The 13,563-nt window shown below is 42.0% G+C and overlaps 1 protein-coding gene across 1 annotated transcript in view; it reads right to left on the reverse strand.

Moving 5' to 3' along the window:
- TNNI3K (TNNI3 interacting kinase) overlaps positions 1-13,563 on the reverse strand; it is a 278,050-nt gene that overhangs the window by 190,961 nt on the left and 73,526 nt on the right. The window contains exons 8-12 of the mRNA XM_077333331.1: positions 12,913-13,057; positions 12,705-12,809; positions 8,407-8,501; positions 5,238-5,387; positions 3,555-3,641 (exon numbers count right to left, since the gene is read on the reverse strand). Coding sequence (XP_077189446.1) covers positions 3,555-3,641; positions 5,238-5,387; positions 8,407-8,501; positions 12,705-12,809; positions 12,913-13,057 — 582 coding nt within the window. The remainder of the gene's footprint in view (positions 1-3,554; positions 3,642-5,237; positions 5,388-8,406; positions 8,502-12,704; positions 12,810-12,912; positions 13,058-13,563) is intronic.

Here is a 13,563-nt window from a genome sequence, read left to right on the forward strand (position 1 = left end):
ATAAAGCTACTGATACTATGGGGATTTCCGCACCCTTTAAAAATAGTAAGATACTTACCTTTTGTTGCCATTATATTCCAGCCCCTCCACATGATGTCGCCAACATGCAGCGTCTGAGCTGTAAACAGCCGGCTACATCCCCCATTTTAAAGTGCTAGGTGGTGAATCCCCAAAAGTGAATTTACCAACATATGTAGCTCTACCTAATGGAAAGCAACTAGCAGGCCACCAGCAAAAAATCTGTATGGAGGTGAAGAAGCGCTATCTCCGCCTCCAATGTCCCACCCTCACACCTGCCTCCCTCTCCCTTCTCCTGGGGATGGGTGTTTTATTTTTTAAGTGAAGTACCAGGAGCAATGAATAGGCATTCAATCATGCAGGCAAAGATAAAAAAATAAAAATAATAAAAAAATTCCCCAAAGTTGTAGCACAAAGCATGACTCTTTAAGCTCCCCCTCCCAATCAGGAAAGAGATTTATTTTTAAAATAAGCAAGACTCGTGATTCCATAAGCGGCGTTCTGACTCCCTGGGGCAACATAAAACAACTCTGCTCCATCCACTTTATGACAGCCTTTCAACAACTTGAAGATGGCTATCATATCACCTCAGTCATCTTTTCTCAAGGTTAAACAGACCAAACTTCCTCAACCTTCTTTTCTCATACGTCTTGGTTTCCAAACCCCTCACCACTTTAATTGCCCTCCTCTGGACATGTTCCAGTTTCTTCAAGGATACCATGACCAAAACTAAATACAGTGCTATAAGTGTGGTCTAATCAAAGCAGAATAAAACAGTACCTTGCACGTTCTGGACACTATACATCTTTTGATACAACCCCAAATCCCATTTGCCTTTTTAGCCACCAAGTCACACTGCTGACTCATGTTTAGTGCATGGACTACTAAGACCCCTAGATCCTGTTCACATGTACTACTGCCAAGACAAGATTCCCCCATCCTAATCATGCATTTGATTTTTCCTACCTGAATGCAGAACTTTACATTTATCACTATTGAAATTCAGTTTATTCATTTTAGCTCAGTTTTCCAGCCTGTCAAGATCTGTCAACCAGTTATTGATCCAGCTAACTGTAATAGGATCCATGCCACATTTTATCAACTTGTCAACAGGAATATCATGTGGCACTTTATCAAAAGTTTTACTGAAATTGAGATAAACCATATGCACAGCAAGGTAGTAACTTTGTCAACATGACTTGTTCTTGAGATAATCGTGCTGACTCTTAGTAATCACAGCCATCTGCTCTAGCTGTCCAAGGACTGACCATTTGATAATTTGGCCTAAAATTTTCCCAGCTATGGATGTCAAGCTGATTGGTCAATAGTTACCCGGATCCTCCTTTTCCCCCTTCATGAAGATGGGGACCACATATGCCCACCTCCAGTTTTCTGGCACTTGATCTGTTCTCCAAGAATTGTCAAAAATAATGGACAAAGGTTCAGAAATTTTATCCACAAGTTCTTTTATAACCCTTGGATGCAATTCATCTGGTCCAGAGGACTTAGTTCTATTTAAATAAACAAGATGTTTAAGGACTACACCTACAGTGATCCTAGGGTGCAACTCCCATCCCTCATCACATGATATGAATTTGTCATGTTGAGTACAATTTTCCTTGTAAGACTAAAGAGAAGGAATTGAGCTAAAGCTAATGACACTGTCCAGCCGCTGTCCAACCACTGCTTGAAGACTGTCAGTGTGCGGGAGCTCACTGTGGCTTTAGGCAGTCGATTTCACTGCTGACTGTGAAAAGTTTTTCCCTGAAATCTAGCCTATATCGTTGCACTTGTAGTTTAAACCAATTACTGTGGGTCCTATCCTCTGGAACAGGAACCTTTCCCTGCCATCCTCTATGTGATAACCTTTCAAATACTTAAAACAGCCTTTTTCAACCTTCTGACCATGGAGGAGCCCCTGAAATAAATTTTCAGGCTTCGAGGACCCCCAGAAGTTGTCCGGCCATGCCTCCCTGCCATGCCCCCCCCCAGAAGTGACATCTCACCAGATATGACATCACTACTTGCACTCTTCACCTTTTTGCTCTCTCCCCCTACCCCTGGGGGGAGGCAGCCAGTTCCCTAGCTTATGGCCAAGTCCATAAAGAGGGAAAAGGCAGCAGATCCCCTCCAGAACTCAAGCATGGACCCCTAGTTGAGAATCCCTAACTTAAAGACAACAATCATGTCCTCTCTCAGCCTCCTCTTATCCAGGCTGAACATTCCCAGGTCCCTCAGCCTTTCTTCATAGGGCTTGATCTCCAGGCCACAGATGAATTAATATACAGGCTAGATGTTCCCAACCATATTGACTTAAAAAAAAAACATTCTGTATAAACATTCAGTGTGGGCCAGTAATTAATATTAGAATAGAAAACCTGGGTTCAAACCCCTACTCAGCCATCAATGCTCACTGAGTTATCTTGGGCTGGTCACTCACTCTCAGCCTTATCTAACTCAAAAGTTTGTTGTGAAATAAAAGAGGAGGAAATAAACCATCCCAAGCTTCTTTGAGGATTGGCCAGACAGATAGTATGCTATCCTGGCATTAAATGCACAAGTCTTGGTTGTAAAGACTGTGGACAGCACAGATATTAAAAGCTGCCATGTGTACACTTGTCTGAGTGTGTATGTACACAAGGAGATTAGATGACTCATGGCAAAGTTTATACTTCCATTCTTAGATATTTTCAAGATTCAAGTGTAAAACCTCAATGCATTTTTTACGATGTACATCCACCTGAAACCAATGGGATTTCTTTCTGAATATATCGATTTTGCATTGTATATTGCAAAAATGAATGAAATTGTGCTTTAAAAACATTTGTTGAGGATTTTTTTCTGTAGTGTATTAACTAGAAATATAAGTGCTCTTGGTTTTGAACTGAGCGAAAAATTTCCACTGATTTCCCAATATTTCCATTATATTATACATTAACTTAATAAAAACTTGATAACAAATTCATACAAAGGTGTTTCCTGTGCACATAATTTCTTGTGAACTTATTCTACAGCTCAAATTGACAAAATATTCTTCATCCCAATCATCGTTTATTTCAGTTATGAGGGTTAGGATAGTAGTCCTAATATACAAGTATCCCAAAAAGCAGCAAAGAATGTAACAGAACAACTAAGCAATTTATCTGAAGTGTAGGATGGGATCTCTATTTCTTATCATGCCTTTCCTTCTATCAAGTACAGAATGGCAACATTTTATGATAATAAGCAAACTCCAAGGTACATAGGTTGGATGGAGCCCCCGCCCCCCCCCAAAAAAAAAGATCTACACATCCCTCTCTTTCTGTGACAGCCCTCAAACTCCTTGTTAGGGGAGCAAGGTTATAGTAGGAGGAAGGAAGGGAAAATTTGTTCTTCCAGGCAATTATAGTTTAGATGGTATCCAAGCCAATGTATCTCAAAAATAATAACCATACTATAGAAATGTATTATCCTTGAAATGAGCTATAATATATTATTTGTTGTTGCCATTTGTTGTTGTTTAGAAGTGAAAATAGAACAGTTGGCTGGAACCACACCTCCTCCAGGCTGGGAGTATTCATTGCAAGGTGATTCATCCTGAGGTCTTTTGTAATGCTTCAGAAGAGTAACGATAGCATCATGGCCTGAAAAACAACAACATAATAGGAAGTGAACAACAGTAATGAGTGAATGACAGAGTATCTCATAGTTCAATCTTAAATCCTGCTGTACTACCATAGGTAAAGGTAAAGGTATCCCCTGTGCAAGCACCGAGTCATGTCTGACCCTTGGGGTGACGCCCTCCAGCGTTTTCATGGCAGACTCAATATGGGGTGGTTTGCCAGTGCCTTCCCCAGTCATTACCATTTTACCCCCTAGCAAGCTGAGTACTCATTTTACTGACCTCGGAAGGATGGAAGGCTGAGTCAACCTTGAGCCAGCTGCTCGGATCAAACTCCCAACCTCATGGTCAGACAGCTTTAGACAGCAGGTCTGCTGTTTACCACTCTGGGCCACAAGAGGCTCTCTCTACTACCATAGTATCAGCAAATAACAGCTCTAAATGGGATGCGCATAGTTATTCAGAAACAAGTCCTACTTTATTCAATGGGATTTATTCTAGGTATGCATAAAATTGCAATTTTTACCGCAAAATGTCAGAATAAACACTATACATTTTTTTTAAATACTAAAAAGGAAAGCCCCTATGAATAGAGGGGGTGACAGGACAGGGGTAACACTGTGGATACTGATAACTAGTAATATAAAAAAGTTGTCTCCAGCATGAAGAGATATCCAGACTTTGCTCAAAGCCATGTTTTCATTCTTGACAGCACTAAGGTTCTCTAAAGTGTAAAAGGCTGATTAAATATGTACAATTGAAATAATAAATTTGGCTACTCCTGAACCAGGCACTCCTGGATCTTCCATTCATTTACCATCTGGAATTAATATAGTGTTTGAAAGTCCTCAGCTATTGTTATTTGTTTATGGAAGAGGAAAGAGAATTTCATGTGTGTTTCTTTGAAGGAAAATATATCCTGGCCCTAGAAAAATGAGCACAAAGGAAACAGCTTGTAAAAACTAAGAGGTTTCTAGTTGAGTTTGAAGGAAAAAGAGAACAAGAATCTGAGCTGTTGCCAGGGCAGATCTGTGAAATGTGTAAAGGACATACAGCACAGCAGAAATCACAGATATATGCAGGGGTTTTTTTGGAAGAATTTCTGCAGGAAATCAAGGATAACTATCTATCTGTAAAGGGTTTTTATGCTCCTGCCCATCATAGTAGAACCAGAGTGTCCCTCCACCAAATCAATAGCAGTCCATGATTTTCGAATGGACTTCATGGATAACTGCATCCTAATGTTGTCTGTTGTACCTTGTTTAGTGATAACAGGGGGGGGGGGGGGAAGAGACTTTAGCTCTAAAGTCTTGTTTATACTTTACAGGCAGAAATGGCTTTTATTTGAATGGGTGAAATTTAGGACACTTATTTTACTGGAACTGAGGAGGCTTATGTCAAAGTTTGTATAGAATTAAAGCTTTGGTTAGCATGTTAGACTTTCTGAAGGCAGAAATCCCAAATTTCGTATTCCTCGCTCTTGAAGTGTCAGAAGTCAGAACACAGTGACAGGCTTTCTCAGCATGAGCTGACTTGTTTTTCTAACAACTGCCCTATCCTATCTGATCTATAATGCTGTGTTTTTAATGTTGAAAGCAGTAAGCCAACATAGCAATACCTTTTTCATAGGCCCACATCAAACAGGTCTGTTCATCCTTTTCACCACTAGACCTGCTGGGATCACAGGCTACGAGATTCATATCAGCTCCATTGTCCAGTAGGAACTGGACCAGACGTATGTGGCCATGATAGCAAGCAGAATGTAGCCCTAGAAAATTGACAGGGAAGAATGGCTGTAGTAAGAAGCATTTCCAAAAATATTATATGGCATTTTATTGTCAATATGCCTAATTCCCAACCTGGTCAAATCTAAGAATGGTTCCAGTGACTGAAACTAATTAAAAAATCTTTCTACAAGCTACTTTCTTTCCCTACTTTCTTCAATTTGAGCCTAAATTGTGCAACAAGAAGCTGATGATCTGAACCACAATCGGCTCCTGGTCTTGTTTTTACTGACTGTATAGAACTTCTCCATCTTTGGCTGCAGAGCACATAGTCCATCTGATTTCTGTGTTGACCATCTGGTGTTGTCCATGTGTAGTTGTTGGGTTGTTTGAAAAGAGTGTTTGCTATGACCATTGTATTCTCTTGACAAAATTCTACCAGCCTGTGGCCTGCTTCATTTTGTACTCCAAGGCCAAACTTGCCTGTTATCCTGGTTATCTTTTGGCGTCCTACTTTAGCATTCCAATTCCCCATGATGATAAGCACATCATTTTTTGGCATTGCTTCTCGAAGGTGTTGTAGGGCTTCACAAAACTGATCAACTTCATCCTCTTCAGCAGCAGTGGTTGGGGCATAGACCTAGATTACTGTGATGTTGAATGGTTTGCCTTGGATTCGAACTGAGATCATTCTGTCTTTTTGGGGATTGCATTCCAATACTGCTTTTCCTATTCTTTTATTGATTATGAAGGCTACTCCATTTCTTCTGAGAGATTCTTGCCCACAGTAGTATACCTGATGGTCATCTGAATTAAATTCACCCATTCCTGTCCATTTTAGTTCACTAATTCCTAAAATGTCAATGTTCAGTCTTGTCATCTCTTGTTTGACCATGTCCATCTTGCCTTGATTCATGGTTCTGATGTTCCAGGTTCCTACGGAATAAAAGACTTTACAGCATCAGACTGTTTTTTCGCCACCAGTTCCCTTCACAACTGAGCGTCCTTTCGGCTTTGGCCCAATTGCTTCATTAATTCTGGTGCTACTCGTACTAGCCGTCTGCTCATCCCCAGTAGCATATTGGACGTCTTCCGACCTGAGGGGCTCATCTTCTGGCGTCATATCATTTTGCCTTTTGAACATGTCCATAGAGTTTTCATGGCAAAGATACTGAAGTGGTTTGCCATTTACTTATCCAATGGATTACCTTTTGTCAGAGCTCTCAGCTATGACCTGTCCATCTTGGGTGGCCCTGCACAGCATAGCTCATAGCTTCACGGAGCTATGCAAGCCCCTTTGCCACGACAAGGCAGTGATCCTTGAAGGGGAGGGTGGCTTAATACCCCCTAATATAATGGAAGCAGCACCTGAATCTTTAAGAAATGATTGCCCCTCAGTGGCTATTGACACAAAGAATCATAGAATCATAGAGTTGGAAGGGGCCATACAGGCCATCTAGTCCAACCCCCTGCTCAACGCAGGATCAACCCAAAGCATCCTAAAGCAATACAGCCTTCATGAACATAAGAAGAGTCTTGCTGGATCAGACCACTGGATCATCTAGACCACCATCTTGTATCCAGTGATTAACCTATCCCCTCTGAATCTGTCTAGATCCCTTTTGAAGGAGTACATGTTTGTCACCATCACCACATCCTCTGGAAGTAAATGCTCCCTTTTAATCACACAATAGTTAAATATTTCCTTTTTTGTCTTTTCAGCCCATCCAAGAAGCTGGATTTTGTACAAGGTAGAGCCCAATATGAGAATGGAGAACACTTGTCTCTGCTGTCTTTTTATAGCAAATTTGGGGCTAGGTGCCCTAGGAGTCCTAAAACAAAGTCTTGATGTGATCAGGAAGGTAATGCCAAAAAAGCAGAGGTTTGTTAATGGGCAAAGTAGATTCTTATAAAGAAGATCTTATAAAGAAGATGCCATTTAAAGTTATCTCCAGGGCCAGTAAAAGATTTTGGGCAAGTCCTTGGGAGTGACTTCATTTGCATTCTGGTTGGGATGGGGAGTCCAGGTGTGGAGGACTCTCTGTTAATGGGAGTTGAATGTGCCAGTTATGAAAGACAGAAGGAAGCTGCTGGAAGTACCAGGAAGAACACTGGAACAATACAGAATAGTTAATTACTATGATGAACCATTTTTTTGGTTCTCTTTAGATCCATTTCCAGTAGTTAAAATCTGGAACTAAAGTGGAGGAGGATGATATAATCTGCATTAGGACCTCACTGGGGAGAAGGAAGAGGTATAATTAATAAATATAGAGGAAGACAAAAGGCAGATCAAAGTTTGGCTGGTTGGTGGTGTGAAGGAGACAGGAAGCCGGACATGTTGGTTACCAATAAGATACAAAGAGGAAATAGTGTTGGTAAGGAGATACAGGAGAAAATGATGTGCCAATTGCAACTCCTTACACATTCACCACCATGCAAGTGGGCCATAGTTTTCCAAGGCAGAGCTTGCTGGGGGAGAGAAGGAGAGAAAACTGAAGAGAGCAAGGAATATAAAGGTAGATTGGCTGGTGGGTGGGAAGGAAATAAATAGCAGGAGGAGAGCATGGGGCTTTTGGGGAAGGGAAAGAATAAATTGTGAGACAGGTGGTATTTGTGGGTCCTCTATTATTAGAATTATAATCCTTGTAAATTAATTTCCTTGAAAAATGAATTTGTTATAAAACAAAGTCTATATCTGAGATCATATGATATTATTTCATAGTAACTCGTCTTTCCTTGTCTTTTAATACATGCAATTATTTATAAGTGGGCAATGGGGAAGGAACCCTCACAAACCAAGCCATGTTCTACATTACAGAAAGCGTTCAAAAACATCTTATGCACTGTAGAAAATATACAGGAAATCTCTAGATGGGAACTAAGTGGTGTCTTCACTGGAAGGGACTGCCTTCAAAGAATCAAGAAAATGCGGCCCCTATATATTACTAAATGAAAAGGTGTGCATCCAGTTTACTGAAATAAACCTCTTTGAATTATTTACATTTTAAAACATTTGCCTAATATTCTTTCTCAGACATCCATTCACCTTTACCATCTTACCTGTATGTCCATCTCTTCCTTGGTGATTAATACTCAACACATTCTGATCAAGTAGAAACTTCACCAAATCTATGTTCTTGCCATAGGTGCAAGCACTGCATAAATACAAAATTTTTAAAAAGTTCATAGGAAATTATAATGCTAATGCAATAATTAATAAACATTATAATCATGTCACAGTGCTTAACATAGTAGAAAATCTTTGGATGTATCAATGTACATGTTTGAGCCTTTGTGGCATTTACATTCAGCCATCTTGCATTCAGTGTCATCATCAAGCAAATGGAGAATCTCTCCTGGAAGAAGCAGGGCCTTTAATGTTCTTGGCCCACCAAGCCTGCGTAATGGCTGCTTCAATGAGGGCCAGTTTGTCTTCCAGTAAATGGTATAAAAGGCACTTGTTGATTTTTAATTCCCAGAACACATTTATCATGCAATCAATTTTTTATTACTTAACAGTCTTGCATGTTTTTTATGGAAGCCCTTTTGAAGCCAGAAAAATGAATTATGAAATGCTTAAAAACAATGAATACACAAATAGCTCCTTAAATTCATGGGTTAACTGACAGATATGCCATTGGAAGACAAAGACTACTTGGAAACAGATATATATGTGCTCAGAAACTGGTGCTATTTTATACAGCTACTGTGTGTGCTTGAGTGCATACATCATGTGAGAATACTATATTTGCCAATTTGGGTGTCTCCCCCCCCCCCAGGGAGTACATTTATTTATTTGAATAAACAAATGCTGAACACTTTACAATTTATATTTGTCGTAATACAAGGCATGCTGATATACTGTTAATTTAAAAGTAAGGAAGTCAAAAAGCTGTGAATATATACATATTTTTGATTAATCAGTTGTGTACAATTGTTTTATCTTTCTCTTAGATGGAGAATAAATTTTGTAACTTATCAACCCTCAGCTCTTGTATGAGACACTAACGATAGTGCTCCTGAGTTTCAGTATTTTTTCATTTATATCGTTCTTATATTATGCATCTATAACAGCTGGGAAGAACAAAGTCTTTATAGGAATCCATAAAAGAACTCTGATCATTAAGGAGGATGTTGGAAAACACAATTACAAATTTTATCACTAGCATACTTCAATAAGAAATACTTCCCAGATGTTTGAAAGATCAAAATAACCCTAGTAATTATTACCATTTCTGCAGCACATTTAATATACAGAATACTTTATGAATCTTGTTTTTTGCACCTTTACAACAGCACAGGACTCTGATACGCTCATATGATAACGGGGAGGGGGGAGCTCATATGATAATTGGGGGGGAATCTGGCACATATGATATGGTCTTTGTGATTCTTCTAATTTCATTTTTAAAAATGTGACAGTCTGAATTTCACAGGATATGTGGAACACATACCTGCTCTGGGGCTCCTTGGTCCCGGCCCCCTCCCTCTCTCACAGACACACTCACATGCACGCATTTCTCTCCACTTCCCCCTCCCCTCTTGCTTCCTTGACCTTTTCCTTGGTCCTTTCCCTCTCAGGTCCTTTCCCTCACAGACACATTTATGCACACGCATACACTGACTCCCTCCTCCCTTCCCCTCATCTTTAGGCCTCCAACAGCGATGCTAATGCCTCCTCTACCACCATCACTGTTTGGGCCTCCGGGGGAGGCATGGCCACTGTCTCGGCCTCCACTGGCATGGCTGCTGCCTCAGCCTCCTCCACCAGCCACCTCCCTGCCTCTTCTGGTGCACTTACTGGGGCAGGACTATGGAGTTTCACAAAGCCCCTGTTGAGAAAGCGTGGTCTACTCAGACTGGAAGTAGCTCTCCAGGGTGTGAGGTCTTTCACATCCCCAACTGCCAGATGCTTTTAACAGCCCTAATCTGGATAGCCTGGAGAAACAAGATCCCATAAGATCTCAAAAGCTAAGCAGGGTGGACCCTGGCTAGGATTTGAATGGGAGACCTCCAAGGAACACTAGGGTCAGAGGCACACAATGGAAAACCACCTTCAAATGTATCTTGTTTGGCTTCCAGACAATCCTAAGATCTCCTGGCTATAGTACACACATGCCTTACAATCCTTACCACAGCTCCTCTAAATAATTCTGAAATGGCCATCTGGGCGGCACTGTCTTGGTGCTGTCCGGACCATGTCTGGGACAATGGAACCTCCTGTCCAGCCAGTGCATCCACTCCAGGGGGCCAAGCGCCCACCTCCAGGAGCTAGGCCAGCTCAGCGGTGCGAGGCCAGCGGCCCAGAGCTGGAGCTCTGTGCCAGCTGCCAGCAACAGGAGTGGCATGTTGCCCGATGGCAAGGACTTGCCTGAGGCTGCCAAGCCCAGCTCCAGCCGCTGCTTTTCACAGGGACCACACACAGACCCCTGCAGGGCACCCGGAGAGGCCACTGAGGTGGAGCCTTTGCCAGTGCTGAAGTCCGGCACCACTGGTGGGGCCCAGGGCGGGCTGGGAGCCCACTCTACCAAGGGCCGTGCCCTTGGCCCCAACTCTCCCCACGCTGTTGGCTAGCAGCAGCAGCCGCAGCATGCCCAGTAAGTTATGGCCGTGGGGTGGCGGCTCCTCTTCTACACAAAGCCATGGCACATAATCCGGCAGCGGCACCCAGCACTCCACGTTATGTTGCCAGGAGGGGGTGGGCTTTCCCTTCCCCCTTGGCCTGCGAGGACCTCTTGCTGCATCACAGAAGCAGCAGGAGGCCTTCATGAGCCAAGGGATCGCTCTCTGGCTGCCACGAGCAGGATCATCCTGACAGGCTAGAAAACTGGGCTAATGTGGTACTGGAAGGTGCTGTGATTGGGCATGGGTGGGTTGGCCTCTGTTTTTTAATTTTTATTTATTAATTAGTATTTATACTGCCTTTCTGGTGAGTTGGGTTGTCAGAGACATAATAGCCAGGCTGGCCCTTTCCCCTGTTGGTGCCCCTATTCTAGTGCCCCTCTGTGGCAACAGCACCAATGCCACACTGCACTGTTGTATCTCTGAGACATGGTAGCATAGTGGCTAGCCTTTCTCCCATGCTGACTGCATTTTCATCCATAGCAACTTTTTTTTTGCCCCCACTCAAAATAAAATTATCAAAACATGGAAAACGTATATCTTTCCTTCTGTGGGGAAAGTTGTAGTTTGAGGGAACATGCTTTTGAGCAAAAATAGAATGATAAGAAAAAGAGTCCAGTAGCACCTTTAAGACCAACAAAGATTTATTCAAGGCATGAGCTTTTGAGTGCAAGCACTCTTCCTCACTCTGATTTTATTGTGCTACTTTAGACCAACATGGCTGCCCATTTGAATCTATGAGAAAAAGAGTTAAGCAGCCTTTCTCATGACTTGTTAACAGCTTGATCCTATGCAGGATTCCTCAAGAACAAATCTGGTGGAGTTCAATCAAGCTTCCTCACAAATATATGTGCATAGGGTTGCAGCTTTGACTCAAAGTCCACCCATGATTATTTTTTTCAGGGACAAACAGTTATAGAATTCCTTTTAATGCACTTTAGATGTAATGGTATATATTTTTGCCTTCAGCCTCCTTTTTTGGACTGAAGAGCTTGATGGAAAATACTAGAGATCTCTAAAAGTATGCACACTGATTTCTGATATACATAATTTTGCGACTGGAGCAGTCCTCCCAGCAATCACCTCACTCAGCACAACAACAGCTTCACCTGGTCGTCGTCAGCAGCAGCAGCAGCTCTCTCCACGTGCTCCCAGCTGTTTGAGCTCTGCCTCTGGCAAGGAACAACCCTTTTTAATCCTTCCAGCAATCACCTCACTCAGCACAACAATAGCCTCACCTGGCCAGCAGCAGCAGCTCTCCCCAGCAGCTCTCCCCACGTGCTCCCAGCTGTGTGTGTATATATATATTAGGAGCGCGTCACCCCAAGAGTCAGACATGACACGGTGCTTGCACAGGGGATACCTTTACCTTTACCTTAAAATACTCCTTAATACAAATAGTAGCATAGCAAGATGGTGAACAATAAAATACCAAACCACTCCCCTGTTTAGCATGGTTCAATAACTCTCTCTCTCCCTGGAGTGAGGAACCTAGTTGACCTCAACTTAGAGATCCCCAGGTGGTAACACTGGGTACCGCTCTGGCCTCAACCATACGCCTGGCAGCAGGTCTCCATCTTGCTGACAACATTGACAGGGCCCTAAGCTCCATGAGCTCATTCCACCAGGTTGGTCAAGGCCATGCGTATATCCTGGGGCCCCAGGACAACCAGTAAATTCATATCCACAGAACGAAGAGCCCTGCGGGAGGCATAAACAAATATACAATGTTCTACCTGTGAAAGGCAGTCTCACTGAATATATTCTCCTTGGTGAGACTTTCTGTTCCTGACAGCTGAATTAATTCCTTCACAACTTCAAATTTTCCACTGTAGCAAGCACTGGGAAAGAAAAAAAAAAGAGTCAGCAAGTGTGTTTATTAATAAGAGCAGGTTGATTGCCAATAAAAGTGAAAAAGGAATGCTTATATTGCTCTTAACTCACAGGTGTAGAGAGGTGTCTCCATAAATATTAACCACATGAGGCTGGACTTCAAAATTACTTTGGAGCAAGAACTTTACTATGTCATTATGCCCAAACCGAGAGGAGAAGTGAAGAGGAACATGGTCTTCATTGTCCTGAGCATTCACTGCCACGGAACAAGAAAGAGAAGAAATTAAGCAAGTTTTCCCCACAGGTTATGAATCTACAGACACAATAATAGAAAAAATATATTATAGAAATAAAGAACTGATGTCCAAATGATCAGATAGTTGGTTGTCCAGGTGAGGCTGAGAGAGTTCTGAGGCAATCTGAGACATAGTTTTAGCCTCATTTTGAATTTCCATTGCATACTGTGAGTTGACACTAGACTTTCCACATTTGGCTTTTGCTCCCCTCATTTCCCCTATATGTTTTCTATATCAGATTTGGAAAGAGGCAGCCTCCCATAATGCTTTGGTTCCTTCCCCTTTTCTATTGTTTTTTGCATAATGGTGCTTTCTTGCATCTTTCTTTTTGCACTTCTCAATTCCACCATTCTGTGCTCTTTCTCAGACATACTGATCACATCTTCCCCTTCCCTCCAAGTATACTGAATATGATTTTAAAAAACACGTTAGCTTATGCTGTGGTTAAAAACTTGCATTTCCATGT

Source organism: Paroedura picta, chromosome 4, assembly GCF_049243985.1.
Source record: "Paroedura picta isolate Pp20150507F chromosome 4, Ppicta_v3.0, whole genome shotgun sequence".
Taxonomy (NCBI): domain Eukaryota; kingdom Metazoa; phylum Chordata; class Lepidosauria; order Squamata; family Gekkonidae; genus Paroedura; species Paroedura picta.